The 24,479-nt window shown below is 38.3% G+C and overlaps 1 protein-coding gene across 1 annotated transcript; it reads left to right on the forward strand.

Annotated features, from left to right (window-relative positions):
• The first annotated feature begins 475 nt into the window (after positions 1–475).
• LOC105483522 (inositol monophosphatase 1) lies at positions 476–24,144 on the forward strand. The gene is given in 11 exon segments (XM_011744402.3): positions 476–789; positions 792–857; positions 860–897; positions 3,600–3,686; positions 4,378–4,511; positions 5,930–6,034; positions 8,901–8,946; positions 11,239–11,347; positions 14,158–14,266; positions 20,480–20,631; positions 22,016–24,144. Coding segments are annotated over 11 exon segments (990 nt in total). The 5' UTR covers positions 476–761; the 3' UTR covers positions 22,132–24,144.
• Positions 24,145–24,479: the final 335 nt, after the last annotated feature.

Raw genomic sequence — 24,479 nt, forward strand, 5'->3', positions numbered from 1 at the left:
GGAATCATATCTGCAATCTGGGTTTTGTCAAAATAGTACTATAGAGTAAATGGGAGAAAGAAGAAAGCAAGCTAAATGGGAAACTGTGAATGAATGGAGGATGAAAGAAGAAAACGGCAAAATAGAGAAGTAATTTTTAAAACTTGAGAGATGAAAAGGCAAGCAGGAGAAAAGAACCGGAAGCGATAAAGAAGAGGCAGTGTCTGATTCTCCAGCGCGGATCAGAACCCGGCCGGGACTGGCAGAGGCTCGCAGGGCGCAGCTCGGGGCGGGGCCCAGCAAAGCAACCACGCCCCCTCAGGAACCGAGTTTTTAAAGGCGGAACTTCCTGTTGCTAGTAGCTCCTCTACCTCCGGAAGAGCCGAGCGTGATAACACCAGGAACAGAGCTAGCCGGACGTCCTCCAACCCAAGGTGAGACCGTTATTTTCCTCACGCTCCCCTCGCCACACCCTCCGGGTTCAGCGGGCGCTGTGTGTTTCCCGAGCGGCCCCTTCCCTCCGCAGGGGCGGGGGCGAGCGCTGTGCGCGGTAGGCGCCTAGGGCGGAGGCCGCCTTTGGGTGACCCCTGCCTGCCGCGTTATCCGGAGCTACCCTGGGCGACCAGGAACAGTTCCGACATTGGAGTAGCGGTTCGCTTACGCGACCTCACTTAACCTCTGTGGCGGCTTCTATAGAATAATTGTCCCTTTTCATGTCCCCAACTCCGAAAAGCTCCGAGAAACTTGGTGCATCCCCAGGCCGAGGTAGTCACTCTTAAGTGATGGGGCAGCGCCCAGGTCCTGTGCTGCCGCAGTCGCGCTGCTGGGACAGGTGGCCTGGCTCCCACACTGGAAGGCTGTGACCAGGACTGAAACAGCAGAAACAGTTCAGGTGTTTATGGCTTTGGGAAAATGAAAGTGAGTAAACTACGGACCCTGCCCATCAATAAATATACTGTGATTTATAGAGATATAACTATATGTTATATATAACTATATAAAAAAAGATATATAAAATGTACTTATATACTTTATACATAGTATATAAATATTCTTATGTATAGTATATTTACTTATATATAGTATATAAATATATAGTGTGTATATATCTTAAGTGTGTGTGTGTGTATATATATATATGGTTTTCATCCACCATTCCTGGCTCATAACTCCCATAGCCCTTGACAGGAATCTTGGCCCACCTTTCTGTCTTAGAACTGACCATGAAGAAATTCTCTGACCTACCTTGTCTGGTTGTAGATCTTAAGACCCCCATTTCAGTAGGGGTCTTGCCCCATATACAGCAGAAAGGAATGCTGGACAGAGGCCAAGATGAATCTGAAGACAGTCCTTGCTGGGTTTCCACAGTCAGTCTGCTCCATTTGGATCATACTGATTTTGTGGGATCACATTTCTACGCAGTTGTCAATCATGCCTATCCAACGATGTCCAGACTCAGGACCTCAGTTGCTGTCTGCTCGAGTAACTTACATGTTTCTATCTGCAGGCCATACCTGTGCGCTCAGGATCCATGATTTAGCTGCATAACTGACATCTTTTGATTTTACAGAGGCCTCTCATCTTCTGCTAATTAAACTCCTGATCTCTCAAACTCCTACCTGTATCCCAAACTTGACTCTTTTTTTCTTGCTCCCTGTTTCAGTAGACTGTGACCATTATCCATACAGTTGCCAGAGTGGGAAATCTGGACTCTTCCTGTCCCTGGTACTCTGTAGCCAATCTGTTACTGATTTCCTCAAAACAGGTATCTCTTGACTCTCTTAACTTCTCTAACAGCAAAGCTTCCCTCCCAGGTTTCAGCCAATCATCAGGTATCCTCCCACCACTGCATCCTGAATGTAAATCTGCTAACCCTGTATCCACACCCATTTTCTACCCTTCTATTCAGTAGCCACAATGAAGTGATTCCTGAACCCTCTTCAATCAGTGTCTTATCCTTAAGGCCCCCCTGTAGGGGATGATCCCCACTACCTCCCCAGCTTTATTCCTCCTGTTTCCCTTAGTCTGAGCTGTCACACTTAGGCCCTTCAGTTAGTCTTCATGCACCAGGCATCCTGCAGTTGAGTGAGTTCATGCGTGTTCACTTGTTCTTCTCCTCTTGGTTTAATCTTGTCTTCAGGGAAACCTGATCTGATGCCTAAGTCCAGGTGAAACCTCCCTTTTAGATGCTTCTCATTGCACTTCTCCTCCTTAACTTTTATTATTCCAGTTGTTATTTTGCATGTAGTCTTTAGTTTTTTATTAATATTGAGTCCCTCCTGGAAAGTGTGAACAGGACCTGATTTTCCTCCCCATGGTGCAGTGTATAGCATATAATAGGTATTCAGTAAACATCTCTTGAAGGGTGAAGGACATAGTGACTTCTGGGTGGAGAATCCCTAGAAGAGACAGTAGCTTTTGAAATGGGTCCTGAAGAATTTGTAGAGTTACATTAGTGCTGTTAGAAGGCAGGAGTGTGGCTTGAGCTGTTTCTGGCAGGAAAGCAGATACAGCTTGAGAACATCTAGTTCTGTTAAGACTAGTGGAGCAGAATGGGAGTAAGAGTGGAAAAAAAAAGTTTGGAAACAATTCGTGAAGAGCTTGAAGGAGTTGCTTATATGACTCACAGAGTGGCTTCCTTTAAAACAAAATTTTAAAAAATGTTTTATCAGGAAGAAAAAACAACAGGTAGAAATTTGGCGTGTGGGTCTTTTGCCCTTCCTTTCCACTCTTGTCCTCTTTCCTATAATGTGGGCCCCAAGATGAATAGTCTTCAAGATGTGACTCTGTGTCTATTATTTTCTATTGGAAAGGAGACAAAATTAGGGTTGCTTTTTAAATGGTGCCACAGTTTTTAGTCTGACAGCTTAAAAAGCTTTACTGTGCTAGATGCAGACTTCAGAGTGTGATCAAGCCAGTGGTGAGTTATTTTAGTCTTCAGAAGTCAGTGGAAAGCTGGACAGTTTGGAACACAAATACATGTTTGTTTTTTTTCCCCCTTTCTGAAACTCAGGGAAACAAATTTGCTTTTTTATTATTTTTTTGGTCCTGGAATTTTCCTTTCTCAGAATGTTATAATACAAAGAGCAATGGACTTTAAAATCAGAATTGAGTTCAAGTTCTGTGTCAGTTGTCTGTAATTTTGGGAAAATTATTTCTCATCTCTGAGCCTTAAGTTCTTCATCTTTACACGTAATTTTTTTGAGTACCTTTTGCTGTTTCCCTTCAAGGTTCTTTTTTAGTATTCCCAGTGTTCTTTCTCTTGTTTTCACTTTATTCTCCTCCCAAATATTATGCTAACTTTTAAAGTATTTCTTGCGTTGTTTCTTATCTATTCTCCAAACGAATGTTTTGGGTTTTTTTTTAAAAAAGTGTAATATGGTATGGACACACTGGGAAACAATTTCATAGAATAGTCTTTATTATGAAAATATTTTAATATAGAAATGAGGTAATTTAGGTGAGAAATGTTTTTTACTGGGTATAGGCATAAATCTTGGGAAAAACTCTAGGGCAGGGGGTGAATCCTGAAATGACAGTCTGTTTCTAATTAAGATGCTTTTGTGAACTAACTATTCTATAATTAAGAGTACTAAGACAGTTGTAACTACTTTGTACAGATATTTGTCAAATATTTTCAGAAGATGGCTGATCCTTGGCAGGAATGCATGGATTATGCAGTAACTCTAGCAAGACGAGCTGGAGAGGTATGAGCTAAGATTTTGTCAGTTATAATGTGATTGGTGGGGACACTGTGTTGTTGCCTTGTTTTGTTTGTTTTGGTTTGGTTTCTTTTTTTGAAACGGTCTTGCTTGTCACCCAAGCTGGAAGGTAGTGGCAGGATCATGGCTCACTCCAGTCTCAACTTCCCAGGCTTGGGCTCAAGCAGTCCTCCCACTTCAGCCTCCTGAGTAGCTGGGACTGCAGCAGGCATGAGCCACCATGTCCAGCTACTTTTCATTTTTTAAATTTTTGTTTGGAGATGAGGGTCCAGGCTGGTCTTGAATTCCTGGACCACCTTGGTCTCCCAAAGTGCTGGGATTACATGTGTGAACCACCACACCCAGCCTGCCTTGTTAAATAAAATACATACTTTGATCAATCTACATTTATTTTCATTTTACTAAATACTTGAAATAGAGCGTATACCCTGATTTTATATGATCAAATTTTCTGTGATGACAGTTGTGAATCTAAAATAAGATGTAAGATTATATAATTTTTGTTTTTAAAAAGACGTAACTATTAAAGGCTTATTTTATAGATGTAAGATATTTTTAAGAATGTCTTTAAAGAATATTATTTAAGACAGATTGAATGTCTTAAACCATTTATGTATTTTTATCTGTTTGTTTAAAATTATGCCTTTTCTATTTGCTTACCAAAACCTCTTTTTAGGTAGTTTGTGAAGCTCTAAAAAATGAAATGAATGTTATGCTGAAAAGTTCTCCAGTTGATTTGGTAACTGCTACAGACCAAAAAGTTGAAAAAATGCTTATCTCTTCCATAAAGGAAAAGTATCCATCTCACAGGTATTTTGATTTATTCTGTACAGGAAATGTTTATTATCTCACCTTTGGGGTTCTGCATATGAGAGTAGCTTGACTACATGGGTCTTGCTAAGGTCTTCCATGAAGTTACAGTCAAAGTGTTGGTGAGAGCTGCAGTCAACTGAAGGTTGGACTGGAACTCAAGGATCCATTCAGTCATGTGATTGTTGGCAGATGTCAGTTCCTGGGGGAGTTGTCTGCTGGTAGCTTCTCTCAGTTCCTTACCATGTAGCCTCTTTACAGAGTAACTCACAACGTGGAAGCTGACATCTAGTCCGGTGCAGGTGGCACAGGGAGGGAGAAACAGTCTGAACCAGATGCAAATTAGAGGGGCATTTTGTGAACAAGTCTCCAAAGTTTTGTATACTGTCACTTACACTTTATTGGTTAGAAACAAGTATCTGTGCATAGCTCACACTCAAGGAAGGGATATTAGGCTCTGCCTCTTGAAGGGAGGAGAATATTAGAGAGTGTCTGGACCTTTTTTTAGTCAGAGTCTCGCTCTGTCACGCAGGCTGGAGTGCAGTGGTGCGATCTCGCCTCACTGCGACCTCCGCCTCCCAGGTTCAAGTGATTCTCCTTCCTCAACCTCCTGAGTAGCTGGGATTACAGGCACGCACCACCATGCCTGGCTTATTTTTGTATTTTTAATAGAGACAGGGTTTCACCGTGTTGGTCAGGCTGGTCTCGAACTCCTGACCTCATGATCTGCCCGCCTTGGCCTCCCAAAGTGTTGGGATTACAGACATGAGCCACCACACCTGGCCCCTATTTTAAACATCATTACATTTCCTTAATGATTTCTCGTCTGCTGCAAATGTGTATGTGGACGCACCTTACCCTGGTATAACATCTTAGAATTTGAATTTTGAAATTTTTCTGCGGGAAAGAAATTAAAACTTCCTTACATTTATCAGTCTTTACCTGAAGGAAGAAGAAGCAACAATGGAAAAGTGTAGGGTACAGACTTTTGCTATGTTTTTTTTTTTGTTTGTTTGTTTGTTTTTGTTTGTTTTCCTGAGACAGAGTCTCGCTCAGTTACCCAGGCTGGAGTGCAGTGGCGCAATCTCAGCTCCCTACAACCTCCACCTCCCAGGCTAAAGCCATTCTCCTGCCTCAGCCTTCCAAGTTGCTGGGATTACAGGTGCCTGCCACCATGCCTGGCTAATTTTTGTATTTTTAGTAGAGACAGGGTTTCACCATGTTGGCCAGGCTGGTCTTGAACTTCTGCCTCAGGTGATCTGCCCGCCCTAGCCTCCCAAAGTGCTGAGATTACAGGCGTGAACCCCCATGCCTGGCCTGCTATGTTTTATAGTACTCTGTGTAGCTAAGGAAATGTTATGATTTGGAAATTGTTGAAATCAATGTAAAGATTAAAAGTTTGTCCTGCTTGCTTTTAGTTTCATTGGTGAGGAATCTGTGGCAGCTGGGGAAAAAAGTATCTTAACCAACAACCCCACATGGATCATTGACCCTATTGATGGAACAACTAACTTTGTACATAGGTATGTTTTTAAATTTCTAATATAATTACTCTTTGCATATTAACTGGATTGACCTGTAGATACTCTGTTTAGGAACATGTACACTTTAGAAAATTGTATACTTTGTTTATGCTTCTTTATTCTAATAAAGTGTATATAAAATGTAATAGTGGAGCAAAATGTATTATGCAGACTTATCAGATATGGAGGAGGTAAAGAAATATTAATGTGATCTTGTCCTGTGGTGCCAAGTGCCCTGTTCACCATTCTTTTTCCCACTGTTGGCGCTATCTAAAAAGGGAAGCAAACAACATTGCTGCTTTGAGAGTGGGAAGGGCACTTTGCCCTGAATGCCATTTTCTGTTCTTTGAGTGGCACATACCATAGATTTATATGGATCTACTAATATGGATCTGTTAGTAGTAGCTATGTAAAAATATGTTTTGTTTGTTTCTGTTTTGTTTTTTGAGATGGAGTTTCGCTCTTGTTGGCCAGGCTGGGATGCAATGGCACAGTCTCGGCTCACTGCAACCTCCACCTCCCAGGTTCAAGCGGTTCTCCTGCCTCAGCCTCCTAAGTAGGTGGGATTACAGGCACCTGCCACCACGCCCGACTAATTTTTCTATGAGGCGGGGTTTCACCAGGTTGCCCAGGCTGGTCTTGAACTCCTGACCTCAGGTGATCACCTGCCTCAGCCTCCCAAAGTGCTGGGATTACAGGCGTGAGCCACTGCACCTGGCCAAAAATATGTTTTCAAAAAATAAAAATAAATTTTAAAAATTTAAACTATGTTAAAAATAATGTATTTTAGTAAAACTAATGCAGTCACTCTTGGAGAGTGTTGTCGACATAGAATGAGTTCAGTCCAGGAGTGAAAAGCAGGGTTAAAAAGTGCAGGGGAGACCCCTCCCCTTAGCCCTTAGGGGGATGGGGTTGGGGCCGGGACCAGTAAAATAAAAAAAAAAAAAAAAAAAAAAAAATTGCTTGGGTGTTAGGATCAATAGACTTGCATTCTGGTGCTTTTTTGCTGGCTTTTTCACCTTAGGCAAGTTAGTTAACCTTTCTAGGCCACAGTATTAAAAAACATTTATAAAAAGGCCATATTAATAGTACTTGCCTCGTAGAATTGCAACTCAACTCTATGAATAGTACATTCATATAAGAACTTAGTATAGTGCCTGGCACAGAGTAAGTATATGATATTACTAGAAGAAAGCCTGATGGAATTGCCCGTGAGAGTTAAAATTAGTAGCTGCTTCTGGTGGGATTACATATAGATGTCATATTTGAAGTTCCCATGTAGTCATACACATCTGTACTATATATACAATCCTTGAAGTCTACAAAGCTAAGGTTTAGAATCTGTATGTGATAGAATGTTGTATCTTTTAAATGTGGAAAGATGCTAATATATTTTCACAGAAGAGAAGACTGTACAATACACTGTATCTTATTTTTGTTAAAAACTTTATTACATATTTAAAAGTTTTTATTTTCAATAGCTTTAGTTTCAATAGTTGAACCTTGATCTTGTCTATTTCCTTGATCTTAATTGTCTTGTGAGTCAGCAGTTACAACCTGTGTTCAGCCTATCATGCAGCTATGGAAAAATTTTGGCTCAAAGTCTACTTTGCAGAGGCCAAGCCTAAAGTTTGCTGTTGGAGTAGAGACAAGTGACAGTCATTTATTTTGTCCAGTGCAGTATTTGTGTTTATCATGATCTAGGACATAGGGGAAAAAAAATCACAGGCCAGGCGCAGTGGCTCATGCCTGTAATCCCAGCACTTTGGGAAGCTGAGGCCGGTGGATCACCTGAGGTCGGGAGTTCGAGACCAGCCTGACCAATATGGAGAAACCCTGTCTCTACTAAAAATACAAAATTAGCTGAGTGTGGTGGCACGTGCTTGTAATCCCAGCTACTTGGGAGGCTGAGGCAGGAGAATCACTTGAACCTGGGAGGTGGAGGTTGCAGTGAGCTGAGATCATGCCTTTGCACTCCAGCCTGGGCAACAAGAGCTAAACTTCGTCTCCAGAAAAAAAAAAAAAAAAGATAAAAAACAGAAAGAAAAAGAAAAAATCACTAAAATATATGCTTTTTAACCAAATCAATTTAAAAGTTTTTACAGTTTTCTTTTTTAACCAAATTGATTTAAAAGTTTTTACAATTTTGGCTTTTTTTTTTTTAAGGGGGACAGCGTCTCTGTCACCCAGGCTGGCATGCAATGGCATGATTACGGCTCACTGCAGCCTTCACCTTCTCGGCTCAAGGGATCCTTCTGCCTCAGCCTAATGGGGAAGCTTGGACTATAGGCATGCACCACCACACTCAGATAATTTTGTAATTTTTTTTTGTAGAGACAGGATCTTGCCATGTTGACCAGCCAGGCTGGTCTCAAACTCCTGGGCTCAAGTGATCCTCCTGCCTTGGCCTCCTAAATTAGTGCTGGGAGAAGTGAGCCACTGTGTGCGGCCATGAAAAAATATTTTTACATAGCTACTATATTCATAGAATTTGACCTTCAAAAGATAGAAAACGCGGTGCAAAATGCCCTTCGCACTTCTATTTCGGGTTTCCCAGGATCCATCCCTGGAGATGACCACTGTTAGGAGTTTCTTGTGAATCCTTTCAGAGATGTTTCATGCCTGTAGAAGCGTCCTGTGTGAACGTGTGTGTGTGTGGGTATGTGTGTATAATACCTCCACTTTGTCCTGTTTACAAAGGGTTGTATACTGTACAAACTGTTCTGCATCTTAGATTTTGTGGGGAGTGGAGATGAGACTTCTTATAGGAAAAATTTTAAGAACACTTATATTATGAAAAGATTAATTTTATTAGCAAAAGTTCTATGTTGGTTAATTTGTGTTTTGTCCTTTTTTTTAAAAAAAGATTTCCTTTTGTAGCTGTTTCAATTGGCTTTGCTGTAAATAAAAAGGTATGTTTTTTTAAACGTATATTTGATTATATGCCTTGCTCTCATTTTCTGAGAAAAAGTAAATGTGTTTTCATAATAAATTCAGCTTTGTCTATATATTTGATTTATATAACTGCATTATTTTGAATATAAGCTACAGGACTGTTAAAATTTTCATGGTACATTTCCATTGAATAAAATTTAATGTATTCTAAGAAGCAAGAGTTGTAAGGAGAAAATATACACAAGTAACTGAAATACAACTCAGTATTTAGTAACCATTATATATGTGATAGAGTCAGATGGGATAGCAGTTGATACGTGATCCAAAATGCTTCGTGGAAGAGGTGAGATTTGAACTGGCAATGCTTTAGTAGGTGTTAGTGAAGAAATACGTTTAGAAACCAGCAAGTAGCAGGGGCCAAAGCATAGCTGGAAAATACAGACTCTCCTTAGGAACCTACACATAGTTCAGGTTATGTCTTATGTCCAAATACTTATGTCTAAAGTCTGGCAGCATAAAACACATAGCTATAGCATTTCCTTGCATTTGGCTACTTAGTTGGTCAAACACTGAAGAGTGGTTACTAACATTTTACCTACCTATCTTCAAGGAACTTTTCATAATGTAAAATCAACATGTATAAAAGCAGTTATAACATTTCTGAACGTAAAACACAAATTAGACAAATGACAGCTTAGCCCCAGGGTTGTATTAATTAGTGAGAATGTCCAGAAGAAGCTAAGTGAGCATTCAGTATATAATCAGCTCTGGGCTATGTGCTGGCCCTGCCATTGAACTCACAGCTCAGCACAAAGTTAGATGTGTGAACAGGTGAGATGATATGTGGTGGAACCGTGAAAAAAAATACTGTGGGAACACATGATGTCACCAGTTCTTCTGAGAGTGGGTTGGTAAAATCTTCATAACAGCAGGGGTCTTAGAAGTTGGTCATGTGAGTCGGCCCTTAGAAAACTAGGGGTTTTCCAGATTGGCAGCAGGGGGGTGGGAGTGGGTGGGAAGAGAAAAGCGTTTTAATCAGAAAGAACAGCTTGGAGAAATTGAAGACCATGATATGTGTGGGGAACGGTGAGATGTTCATGGAGAGGGAAGTGCTCCAAGTGGCCAGGACAGAGGTTAGTTTGGCCTTACTGTGAGGCACTGTGGCCAGTCCATGCAAGAAAATTGTTTTTGTTTCTAGGTAGTTGGGAACCAGTAGAGGTTTTGAAGTGGAAAGTGACAGATAATTCTAGCAATGTAGAGATTATACTGGGGTGTGGGTGATTCTGAACTAAGTATAGGCAGTGAGAATAGCCAAGGAAATGCAAAATTGGGAAGTATTTTTAAGATTAAATATGAAAGAGATTTATGGGGAAGGAATGGGAGGTGATCAGGCAATGAGTGATTTTGTCTTTGAAATTCTGCAAGACTAAGTTTGGAACCATAGGTTCTTCCCCCGATTATGAGGTTGATGGGAGCCAAAATGAATTTGTGGACTGGAAAGAACCAACCTGTGTGAATATGGAGAGCTAAAAGGGAAATTGAAGCAATGGGAGAAGGAAGAAAAAAGCCTGAGGTGCCTAACTTTTCAGGGTGAGGCAGAAAAGAATGTTCTAAAGTCATAACTCTGAGACGAATTAGTAGGTGAGGTAGAACTAAGAGAATAATGCTGGGAACATGAAGGTAGTAAATTAAGTATTGAATAAGTGTTGAGCCAGCAGGCTCCAATTCGTCAGACAAGGCATTTGAGGCAATAAACAAAGTTTGTTTATATTCCCTGTGGGACTTTCAGAAGAATGAGTGATTTAGGCAGAAGCCACATTGTAATATATTAAGAGGAGAATAAGAGATGCAAAGTTACTCATTGGCAGCGAAGGGAAAAGGGTAGAATAACATTTCAAAAGTTTTGTAAGGAGGAGAGAAATTTAATGAGAAGGTGTAAGAAGAAAAATCCAAGAGACGAGGGAAGCTGATGGAGCAGTTTTTGAGAGAATGTATGTGAGGGTAGGAGTCCTAACACCGGAGAAGTGTTCACTTGGAAACGAGGAAAGCCCTGTCTTCTGAGGCAGGAGGAAGAGAGGTAAGGTGGGTGTTCTTAGATCTGGACTTGGATGGGAGGAGAGTCAAGAATATCAGTTCTGGTGACCTCTTTCTCTTAATTAGTCTGGAAATTAACATTTTAAGTATCCCACAGTTTAGCCATTTCAGTCCATTGTTATTAGTCGGTATACCAGCTTGCCTTGTTATTTTCTTAGAAAAAAGTGTATGAAAAATACTTAGGTTTGGTAAAGGAAACTTGATTTCCTCTGCAGATAGAATTTGGAGTTGTGTACAGCTGTGTGGAAGACAAGATGTACACTGCCAGAAAAGGAAAAGGTGCCTTTTGTAATGGTCAAAAACTACAAGTTTCACAACAAGAAGGTAGGGTTAATTCCAATTTTTGGTGCTATTCATATTGTGTACTCAATATTTTATTGTTTTTTAATGTTCACCTGTGGAATTCTCCAAGTGTTAACTGATTCATAAATTGTGTTTATTATCTCTTTATTCTTTTTTACTTCAATTTTGAATGTGGAGTGGAAGTAGGGAAAGAAATGTAATTGAGCAAACACTTCAGGCTCAACATTATATTTTGTGATAGAGATAGGAAGATGATTAAGACTGGCTTCCGATTGTGAACCCTAAATATCTGAGACAGGTCTCAATCGGTTTAGAAGTTTATTTTGCCAAGGTTAAGGATGCACTCATGACACAGCCTCAGGAGGTCCTGACGACATGTGCCCAAGGTGATTGGGATACAGTTTGCTTTTATACATTTTAGGGAGTCATGAAACATCAATATGTGTAAGATGTACATAAAGGCAGGACAACTAGAAGTGGGGAAGGGGGCGGTGTTCAGGTTATAGGTAGATAAATGACAAATGATTACATTCTTTTAAGTCTGTAATCAGCCTTTAAATACACAGTTGAGTCTGGCTCAGTGAATCTGCATTTTTACATAAACAATAGGGCAGAGGAAGCGATCAGATATGAATTTGTCTCAGGTGAGCAGAGGGATGACTTTCTGTCCCACACCTGTGAAGATAAGCTATCAGTCTACATTGCCAGGGCAAAATTCAGCCAGAACTGTTTTAGGGTAAAGATCTTGAGGTCCACAAGGAATTTCCTTGTGGGGAAATTGTAAGGGAGGTATGTAGCTCTTTTGCCTTTGTAGGTGTCTTATTTAGGAATTAAATGGGAGGCAGGATTGCCTGACACAGTTCCCAGCTTGACTTTTCCCTTGGCTTAGTGATTTTTGGGTCCTCAGATTTATTTTCCTTTCACACTGTCCTTGTGGAGTTCATGGTTTATGTTTTATCTACTGCATCTAAAATTCTTTATAGAATTCTTCTGATCTGATGCCTCTAGGACCAATTACTATGAAGTAAATGGGGGGGAAAAAAGCCCATTAAAGCTGGGAATCACTGAAAATGAGACATATTTTATATGAGCCAAATGGCAATTTAAGTTCTTCCTTCTCTATTACATCTGTCGGCCTCAAAAAAGGAAGCGCAGGCAAAATTAATGTAGAGAGTTTATTTGGGCCCAAGTTGAGGACTGCAGCCCAGGACACACTTCTAGATTACCTTGGAGTGTGCTCCAGAGAACTTAGCAGAGGCTCAGGTTTTTAAAGAAAAAGGGACACACTGGGAGAGGGGATGATTAGAAAAGTTGTACTTCAGGAATTCTCATTTGTTTACAGAAATAACATTGCTTAGTGATTGGCTATACACTGTTGAATTATAGGGTGTATGGCATTTTATGGCTGCTTGGCATCAATGAGTCTAGAGCCCCCACAGCAAGCGGCTTCAAGTGGTAATTATTTAACTCCAGGGGAGTGAGACTGTGTGCTGGTATATTTTAAATGCCTCTTTGAGCTTGATAATTTAAAGGTACTGGCATTCTGCAGATTAAAACTTTTCTTTTTCTTTATCACAGCTTATTGAAGTTTTGACTTACTGTTCTTCCATAAACCACATCAAACATTTTCCACAGTTTGCACTTTGAGATTCTTTTCAGTGCAGCAAGAACTTAAAAGTACTTGCAAAACAATTTGAGTTTAGAATCTTTTTAGGCTTTTATACTTTTTCCCCTCAATCAAACACTTAATTTAGGAGCAGATTTTTAGGCTGTTTCCTTTTTATTAAAATCTAAGACCCCATGAAATGGAGGATGCATTCTTATTTTTCTAGATGTCAACATGTGAGAAAATACAAATCTTAGACCTGAAGAAATATGGTAGCTTTCATAGAAACAACTCTTTTCCTTTGCATAGTCGTTCTTCACTTTACAAAGTACTAAATTATGTAACCCTTTTTTTTTTTTTTTTCCTCTGAGACAGAGTCTTGCTCTGTCACCCAGGCTGGAGTGCAGTAGAGTGATCTCGGATCACTGCAACCTCCGCTCTTGGGTTTAAGCTATTCTCCTGTCTCAGCCACTGGAGTAGCTGGAATTACAGGTGCGCGCCACTATGCCCAACTAATTTTTTGTATTTTTAGTAGAGACGGGGTTTCACTATGTTGGACAGGCTGGTCTCGAACTCCTGACCTCGTGATCTGCCCACCTCCGCCTCCCAAAGTGCTGGGATTACAGGTGTGAACCACTGTACCCAGCCCTAAATTATGTAACTATTAGAAGTAGTACAACAGTTACAGAAATGCTCAAACACAGCCACAGCTGGTGAACATACATCTCAACTGGTGAGAGGAGGTGAGATGTGGGGTGTTTGGTGTGTCCTGAGCTTCAAATGGAAAACCTTGGATAACCTGTCAGTCTTGTAAATGGATGTCAGAGAATTTTACTTTTGTTGTAAAGTAAAATTTTTACTTTTACTGTAATTTTACTGTAATTTGTTTTCTTTCAAATCTATACATAAATCCCTTATTGAATTTAATCTCTCCTTTTTCCTTTTTAAATATTTAAGGCATTTGCTGTTTCCCACTAAAGGTATTGTGTATGTAGGCAAATTGGTTACATTATATACTTTTTCAGGAAGGGCCTAAGCAGCTGGACTCTGATGCTTGTAAAAAGGATCACTTGGGGATAATTAATTAATCAGTATTTTATTATTTAAACGCTTATAAAGAAACACGATAAAACAAGGAAGAGGGATACAAATGCCTTCTTCTGAATTACAAGTGTCAGATACTTTCCCGAATTCTAAATATTGAAACCTAACTCTTTCTTTTTAGATATTACCAAATCACTCTTGGTGACTGAGTTGGGCTCTTCCAGAACACCAGAGACTGTAAGAATTGTTCTTTCTAATATGGAAAAACTTTTTTGCATTCCTGTTCATGGGTAAGCTCTTTACCATTATTCTCTCTTTCTCTCTCTGTATACATGTGTACGTGCATACACACACCTTTTTTTTTCCTGTACCATTTTAGAATGAATTATATACATCATGGTTTCTGAAGAATAGGGAGATTCTGTTCCATAACCATGAAAACATTGATTTCATAAATATACTTTTTATCTGATTTGTCATCCATATTCAGTTTTGTCAGTTAATCTGCTAATGTTTTCTATAGATTTGCCTTCCAACAGAGTAGGATTCAGTCTAGAGTCAGCATTATTACTTTTAGTTGTCGTGTCTCCTTAGCCTTATTTGATCTGGAACATTTCCACAGCCTGTGAAATTACTTCCTTTAAGTTTTCAAATTATTTGCATAGAAGTCTGTAAGATAGACTCTTGTAATTAATTTCTGGCTTCTCTATATCAGTGGTTATTTCCCCTTTGTCACCTATTTTGTCTATTTGTGCTTTTTTCCTTGTTTTTTCTCAAAGAATCAGGATTTTAACTTTAGATGGTTTTTTCTTTTCTGTGCAATTATTTTCATCCTCGTGCTTTCTTTTGGTTTACTTTGTTTCCTTTTTTTTTCCTTTTTGATTAGAAAATTTATTTTAATTCCTTTATGTTTATTGATGTAGGTATTTAGGCTATGAATTTTCATCTGATCACTGTTTTCATTATATCCCATAAATACTGATACTTATTTTCATTATAATTATTTTTCATGAATTCTGTAATTTGCTTGTATTTCCTCTTTTACTGAAGAGTTATATTAAATTTTCACAACACGAGTCTGTCTTAGTCCATTTTCTGTTGCTCACAATACCTGAAACTGGGTAATGTATATGTATAATGAAAAGGAATTTATTTCTTACAGTTATAGAGGCTCAGAAGTCCGAGGTCAAGGGGCTGCATCTGATGAGGGCCTTCTTGCTGGTGGGGATTCTTTGTAGAGTCCTGAGGCAGCACACAATGTGACATGGTGGGGCTAAGCATACTAGCTCAGGTTTTTGTTCTTCTTATGAAGCCACCAGTCCTAGTCCTATGATAACTCATTAATCTATTAACCCATGAGTGGATTAATCCATTCATGAGGGCATAGCCCTCTTAGTAGAAGTTCATCCTTTAGTAGATTCCTTGGGGGATATGTGCACAGTTTTCCCTGAGTTTGGGTATTTTCCAAAATGCTTTTCTGTGGCCTTGAGACTTGAAGGACAGTTTGGCTGGGTATAGTATCCTTAATGAAAGTATAAATTTCTTGAAAATGTTCTTTCACTGTTGCCTTGCTTTCTATATTGTTTTTGAGAAATCTGATGCAAATCTAATTTTTCTTGGCTTTTATCTTTTAACTGGAGGCTGTTTTTTTCCCCCCCTTAATTGTTGGCTAACAGTTTTTAAAGGATGTATCTTAGAATTGCTCATTCTGGGTCAGTTATCTGTTTCAGTATATAGGCTCATGTCTTTTTAATTTCTAGGAAGTTTCCTTAAGATATAGTTTAAGTACTCGTGCACTTCTGTTATTTTTTTCTTTAAAGACACCAGTAGGAATGCTCCATCTCCTTTGTGTCTTCATTTCAGCCATTTTCTCTGTTTCTTTTTACTTCTTTCTTTTATTGCTTTTCCTAATTTCTCTTTATTAAGTTTTCTTTTCATCTATTCTTTTATTGGCACCTTGTAATTTATTCTTCATTCCTGACATAGTTTTGTCTTTTATTTTCCCCCCCCCCATTTCTTTCCTGAGTTCAGCCATCTTGTTTTATGTATGTATTTTGGTCCATTTCTGCTCTTAGTTTCTGTATCGCTGATGTAACTTTTTTTTTCAGTATTCACAAGTTTTTGTTTGAAAGTATTTAATTCGGATTGGATTGATATTCATTTTATTCCCCTTCATTGTTGGTTTTGGGGGAGAGACTTCACAACAAAAAGAAAAAACAAAATCATTTTATTAACAGCATCTGATGTTTTGCAGTAGTTTTGTGTGAATGTGGTCTAATTTTTTCTACTTTCACTTCATTTTGTGATTAGGGTTCCTGCTTTCCGAATATCTTATTTTGCCAGTTGTGCCCTCCTGTGCGTTTTCTTTTATGAATATCTACTGGTTGTAGATAGAGTTGGCTTGTCTTTTGTTTATCATTCATTTCTGCAGGATCCTTAAGTTTTCACTCTTAGTTCCTACTTTTCCTTCACTTGTTTCCAAGGAGTACCATCTCTGCTATCTTACCTGATTCTCCTTCAGAATCACAGCTTCTCTGAGGCTGCCTGGTCAGGTTCTGCATGTTTTCTAGCCCCTTACCTGTAGCCAGGACTATGAATTACCAAGTGCTGATCTGTGCTCAGTGTTTCTGTTTTTGTGTTTATTGTCTCACTGACTCTTTTCTGAGGGTGGTTTTGTCTTTGTTCCCTGTGGGTCCTCTGCTCCTCCCTGTTCTTCCTCACAAAGTCTTTTCTGCCTTCTCTCCCCTACTCTGTGTATCTTTGGGCCTCCGGTGCTCTGTTAGAATGTATATGTTTGTTTTTCTTCTACTTAGATGTAGTTTGAGAGTTTGTGTTTCCTGATTTCTAACTGATGGAATGGGTCCTACGGGTTTTATTTTTCCTCCTGGTTGATTTCATTTTATTATTTTCCAGGAGATGTATAGGGAGTTCCAAATTGGCATGCCATTATTATTCTCCAAACCTCAGAGTCCCTCTATAATGACAGTTTAATAAATGAAGAAATTAAAAGGAAATATTTATCCTTACTTTTATCCTTAAATCTTCAAGAAAAGCTAAAGGTTTGAGGTCTGTCACTTTAGTACAGTTAACACTATCTTATTTTTTATTTTTATTTTTTTTCTGAGACGGAGTCTCGCTCTGTCACCAGGCTGGAGTGCAGTGGCGCAAGCTCGGCTCACTGCAACCTCTGCCTCGGGGGTTCAAGTGATTCTTCTGCTTCAGTCTCCAGAGTAGCTGGGACTACAGGTGCCCACCACCACGCCCAGCTAATTTTTTGTATTTTTAGTAGAGACGGGGTTTCATCATGTTAGTCAGGATGGGCTCGATCTCTTGACCTTGTAATTCACTTGCCTCGGCCTCCCAGAGTGCTGGGATTACAGGCGTGAGCCACCGCACCCGGCCATTAAATATTATTTCTTTGACCATAGTTGTTTATATGAAAAATCATAAAAATCCTTTATTGAACAAAATATGGTGATTGTGAATAACAGCAGGTAATATTTTCACCACCTAATATTTCTATCTTTTTCTTTGTGAAAATATCACTGAGTTACAAGAGTCTTAGAACTGATCAAAGATATCTAATAATCCAGCCTTATTTTGTAGATGAGTTGACTGAGGTTCAAGTAGGTGATGTGGCTGCTTGAGACGGCACAGCTGGATGGAAGTATGACTAGAATCCTGGCTCCCAGATCATTTCTCTTTCTTCAATATTGCACTTCTCTTAGGAGTCAGACCCTTCAAAATATAGTGGACTATGTACAAACTAATTATGTACTATGCATATGTGGTCTATATAGTAATGAGTAAAGTAAAAGAGAGTCTCTGTCAAATAGCTACAGAACCTCCCAGAATGATGCCCTTGAGGGAAAGGCAATAAACTTGCTGCTACACTCTGCTGTCTTGAAGCAAGGACTGTAACCACAGGCTATAAAAAGGTTATGTTACTCATAAAAAAACTGCAAGAGGTTTACAACTTTAACCTTTAATTTTGCTGTTGGCTGAAATAAAAACTAATTTTTACTTCAGATTTTTTTCAAAAGTATAACCAGGAAAATATTACTAAGAAGTACTAACTTACTGATTGCTTTTATAATCTTTTGCATTCAGCTGATTCTTCAGTTTTGCAATGGGATTTCAGAATTACTTATACAAAACAATTAAACTAAAGAGAGTTATAATCTGAATGAATGCTTTAAACAAGCAGAAACAGTCTAATAAGTTCCTAAGAACCAACATTTATGAGGCAAAGTACATTATTCTGATTCCATTTCCTTTGTTTAATTTTCAGGAATTCATGCAGATGAAATCCACTATGTATGGTATATGATATTTTCTGACATTATGGTTTAGAGAATAATTTTATCATAAAATTAGCTATTTTTATTATGGACATTTTATATGCTAGGCACTCTGCTAGGTGCTATCTTATATTAGCTGTAGTCATTACAAATATTAGCTGTAGTCATTACTACATTTGTCTAAAATAAATTGGAATCTTTATTTGATGACATGACATGGGAGCAAACTCAAATCTTTGTGACATCAAACGTAATCCTTTTTACAATATACCATGTTAGCTATATAGGTGGACCACAGCTGTATAGGAGGACCACATAAGATAAGATTCAGAACACATAGTGCAGAATCTACACCGTAGTCTTAATTACCTGGTAGTTAAGTAATCTGTTTGGTAATCCTTTCATAATATTTTCCATAAAAGAATATTCTCTTGCTGATTGCAAGACCGCTTGCTTGAGATCCCATGATGCTCATTAGAAGTGACGGAAGCACCACTAGTAGGTATCACTGTTGTTCGGCTAGCCTAGGATTCTGTATCTGAATAGAATACCAGGGAATTAATTATGAAAGACCTTGGTATTTGCATTCTATGATATGAGATATCAAATATCACATATCTCATGTGAGAAGTGGGGAAATGCACTTTTCTTTATAACTAAAAAACTGCCACTAAAGTTAATTTGATTTTATTTATCTGGGAACAAACATCTGTGGCAATTTGGTGCACTTACTAGTACTTTCTCAGATTTGATGTGCTTCAAAAACATATGACGGAAAACATGCCAAATCAATGACATTATGTTATTCTAATCCTTTTTAAAATTTCTTTGGCATAAAGGATGTACTTAGGTCCAATTTTTTGGTTTTTATTTTTGAGATATAAAACAAATGCCACATTAGTCATCAGTTTCCCATGTTTTTAAATAAACTGTGAAAGATCTCATTGAACAGAACTCACTCCCTTATTACCATTGCTTTAAACAGTTGCAGAAAGAATTTGTGTAAAAACCGCTTGAAAGTAACTAGCAGACATGATGACGTTTGTCTTCTAAATACACATTTCAGTGTGTATGTCTTTAATAAAAGGGACATTGTGTAACATAGCCACAGTACAATGATAAAAGGGAATTAACATGGATACATAATCTAATATAAAGACTTTATTCAAATTTTGAACATTTTAATCCAACGTCCAGTCTAGAGTCATGGATTGCATTTAGTTGTCATTTCTCATCAATTTCCTTTAATTTAGAACTTGCTTAGTCTTTGTCTTTTATGACCTTGACGTTTTTCAGAGGTATAGGCCAGTTATTTTGCAGTCTGTCTCTTGAATTTGAATTTGTCTAGTTTCCTAATGATTATGTTTGGATCATGGATTTTTGGCAGGAATGCCACAAAAGTAATGTTCTGTCCTTCTCAGTGCATTTTATCAGGCACATTTCTTTTTGTCCCATTTTGAGCGATAATAACTTGGATTACTTGGTAATGGTAGACCATTGTAAAGATGCTATTTTTATATTGTACTTATTATGTATCTTGTGGAGAGACACTTTGACACTCTGTAAATATCAGACTTTCACCCATTAATTTTAACATTGATGATTCTTTACTGAATAAATTATTGCTACAATTGCTATCAAGTGTAGTCATATTCAACTTAACTTGAATTCAAGGAAGAGGTGCTATGAGAGGGCAAACCTACAGTAATTTTCCACGGCAAGGTTAGGTCTGTGCAGAGCCTGGCATGCTGTTGTTGCTTTAGGCACATGTATGACGCACACCCAGTTGAGAATGACCCGTACCATGATATTTTACACCTCCTAGAGACTATTTGCATTGTGGGTATGTGTATATGTGTGTAAAATAATATAAGCGTTAGTAGCTGGATTTAGACAAATATTAATATACTTGCATTTCATTATTGTAGAATTAACCATTATCTTTATTTTTATGAAAAATTATTGTTTTAATGTTTATCTTATTAAAGTATTGCTTTGTGAGGGTTTTGTGATTTATATAATATACCATGATAATTAGATTTATACATATTTTTATTTTACAATTAGATATCACCTCTTAAAATCTTTATCCTCTAGACTGTTCCAAGTTTCCTCAGTTGACACTTAAAGTGAAGTTAAGGAGGAATATCTTACTTGCATGGATTATTTTTTCCAATTTTATTTCTAAATTCTATTTGTTAGGATCCGGAGTGTTGGAACAGCAGCTGTTAATATGTGCCTTGTGGCAACTGGTGGAGCAGATGCATATTATGAAATGGGAATTCACTGTTGGGATGTTGCAGGAGCTGGCATTATTGTTACTGAAGCTGGTGGCGTACTAATGGATGTTACAGGTAGAATTATGGAGAGTGAAGCAGATCTCCACACATCTGTTATACTTTTCTCCATATGTAAAATTTAAAAGACTTTTTGATATATGTTATACTGCAGCTTTTGAAGCAGAAACAAGCTATGTAATTGTGTGCAAAATCAAAATAAACTTTAGGAGATAGAGGTAAGGATAAGAGGTAATGGTAATGTGAGACTTACAATGATAAATGGCTAATCCTTTTCTAATGTGAGTTTCAGGTACTCCTGAAAGGCTGTAGAAAAAGCCTAGACCAAGTTTGTCCAACCTGCAGCCCATGGGCCACATGTGGTTCAGGATGGCTTTGAATGCTGCCCAACACAACTTTGTAAACTTTCTTAAAACATAATGAGTTTTCTTGCCATTTAAAATTTATTTTTAGCTCATCAGCCGTCATTAGTGCTAGTGTATGTTATGTGTGACTCAAGACAATTCTTATTCTTCCAGTGTGGCCCAGGGAAACCAAAATATTGGACACCCTTGGCCCAGACAGTCACTGAGTCTGAGGCTTATACCCAGAGCTCTTTGAAGGTGACAATGGTGATAGTTGATGATGGACTTCCTCCACCATCACTTTCTGTGTTGAGACTAGAGAAATTAAATAATTGCTTTCAACTGATTGTGAAAATTTTAAACTGAAGGGTGAATCTGGGTTGAAAGAATTGACCAGTGATCGGGAGAAAGGCAACAAAGAAATAAGGAATTGGGAAGGACAGTGGTATGAAAATCCATTGGATTCACATTTTCTGTCGTCCATAGATTCTTTTTTTTTTTTTTTTTTTTTTTTGAGATGGAGTCTCGCTCTGTCATGCAGGCTGGAGTGCAGTGGTGCAATCTCAGCTCACTGCAAGCTCCACCTCCCAAGTTCACGCCATTCTCCTGCCTCAGCCTCCCAGGTAGCTGGGACTACAGGTGCCCGCCACCACACCCAGCTAATTTTTTTTTTTGTATTTTTAGTGGAGACGGGGTTTCACCATGTTAGCCAGGATGGTCTTGATCTCCTGACGTCGTGATCCACCCACCTTGGCCTCCCAAAGTACTGGGATTACAGGCATGAGCCACTGCTCCCGGCCCTGTCCATAGATTCTTAAACAATAAAGAGGTAATAAGAATGCACAAAAATAGAAATAGAGAAAATATGACATTTTCTAACTGGTATGACTTCATTATTTGCTCAAAAATTATGCTTAGAAACTTAGTTATATATTGTCTAAGCTTATACGTTGTAGAAATGTAACAGAGTAGATTTTTGTTTAAGAAAACTGAAAGTATTAAAATGTTATGTGACCATAGTACATATTGCTATACTTTTTTTAAATGAATTATTTTTGTACCAGATAAAACTATTTTTCATACTTGTTTGCTCTTAGGTGGACCATTTGATTTGATGTCACGAAGAGTAATTGCTGCAAATAATAGAATATTAGCAGAAAGGATAGCCAAAGAAATTCAGGTTATACCTTTGCAACGAGACGATGAAGATTAATTACGGCAGCCTCATAGTCAATCCCAGTTGCTTTTCCCCAGACTTGGTGACTCATCGATGGATATGTGTTTTGGATGTATGATATGCTTGGTTTAGATTCTCTTTGACCAGGTTAAAAATTTGGAACTTGTTCCTTATTTTACTATGACTAGGTTTGCAAGAATTGACATAATGTTTGTTTCACTGATTTAAAACATTTTGCATGTAAGGATGTACTTTAGAAAACATACCCAGGAAGTACAGTTGATAAATATAATATCAACTGAAATAGTCAATTAGCAATTTTGTGTTTCTAAATATCTATGGTCCCCTGAAATTTTGACTTACTATATAGGTGCAGAGACACCCACTTAGAAAGTTAACTGTTCGGAAAAACATTTCTCTTTAGTTTCAAAAACCATATATAATTAAATTTGTAAGGACATACTGAGTACCCTAGGCCAACATTTTTTTCTTTGCAGAGAACCTTTTGTGTTTTATTCTTCAGTGTTCATATAGCACCTGGCCCATTATATGTCTGGGCAACTAAAAACAAACATTGTGAGAATGAATATTTTTAAGGTAGTAATTCCTAGTTATAATAGATACATAAAGTAATGAACTCAGCATTCTGTATTTTTGCTTCAGGTTTGAAATAAAAATTATCTAGTTAAATTTTTTATGTTTCACATTACCATGCCATCAGATAGCATTGCTTATTGTGGGCATTTCTGCAGTGAATACATTTTCCAAAACAGTTAAATTGTCAGTTTGGATTTGCTTTAAAGTCCTGTATAAGAGAGAAGAAACTATTTCTATAATACAAAGCACTCTCATCAGATATCTGACATAATTAGATATAATATAACATTTTACTAAGTTCAGTAGGTGTTTATACTGATTTGATTGTGCTGGCAAATATACTGTATTGTTAATATTGAACTATTTATTTTTCTCTTAGTCTTGTTAATTAACTTCATTGCCGCTGGATTCTCTTCAGCCTTTAAAAATATTTCTTAGTGGTCATTGCTCTGCAGAACTCAAATAGAAAATTGTACTGGTTCATAGATATTTTTAAAGGGTTAATTTATTGTTCAGCCTTATCCCTTGGCATGTGAACAGACTACTAGACTTATTGTAGGTTCACATGAGCTTTGTGTTGTAAAATGAAAAGTGCTTCTATAAAGTTTTCAAGGTAGGGAGTGATTTTATTGTTGTTTATATCTAATATATTAAAGATGTGTGATACTAAGGTTTAAGTGCTATAATTACTATGTTTGTACTGTTGATCACATGTACTTAAAACATCTGATACTGTATTCTTGGCTGGACGTGGTGGCTCACACCTATAATCCCAGCACTTTGGGAGGCCGATGCAGGTGGATCACAAGGTCAGGAGATTGAGACCATCCTGGCTAACACGGTGAAACCCTGTCTCTACTAAAAATACAAAAAATTAGCTGGGCATGGAGGCGGGTGCTTGTAGTCCCAGCTACTTGGGAAGCTGAGGCAGGAGAATGGCATAAACCCAGGAGGTAGAGCTTGCAGTGAGCTGAGATCGTGCCACTGCACTCCAGCCTCGGCAACAGAGTGAGACTCCGTCTCAAAAAAAAAAAAAAAAAAAAAAAAATCTGATGCTGTGTTCTAAGGTTGCACGTTGTTTTTGCAATTAAATTTATTTTAATTAAGATGATCATGAATAAAACTTTAATTGGTGTTTGTATTATTGTTCCCATTATCGTTATTATTTTTAGATTTAGGATCTCACTCTGACTGTGCTGTGGTGCAGTCATAGCTCACTGTATCCTCAAATTCCTGGGCTAAAATGATCCTCCTCTTTCAGTCTCCTGAGTCTCTTATGGGACTATAAGTTCATGCCACCATGCCCTGCTAATGTTTTACTTTTATTTTTGTAAAGATGGAGTCTTCCTATGTTTTCCAGGCTCCTTGGCCTCCCATAGTGCTGGGATTACAGATGTGAGCCACCGAGCCAGGCCATGATATTTACATTATTAAAGTTAATAGTTCAAACTACTTTTAGAGGCTTTGTTTTGTTTTTGTTTTTTGAAGACAGTGTCTTGCTCTTCTGCTCAAACAGGAATGCAGTGGCATGATCACCACTCATTGCAGTCTCAACCATCTGTGCTCAAGCAGTCCTCCCACCTCAGCCTCCCTAGTAACTGGAACCAGAGGCACATGCCACCATGCCTGGCTAATTTTTTATTTTTTGTAGAGACAGAATCTTCCTATGTTGCTTAGGCTGGTCTCATTGGGCTCAAGTGATCCTCCTGCCTCAGCCTTCCAAAGTGCTGGAATTACAGATGTAAGCTATTGTGCCCAACATACTTTTAGAGGTTTTTGTGTTGAGT

The sequence above is a fragment of the Macaca nemestrina genome, chromosome 8 (genome assembly GCF_043159975.1).
Source record: "Macaca nemestrina isolate mMacNem1 chromosome 8, mMacNem.hap1, whole genome shotgun sequence".
Taxonomy (NCBI): Eukaryota; Metazoa; Chordata; class Mammalia; order Primates; family Cercopithecidae; genus Macaca; species Macaca nemestrina.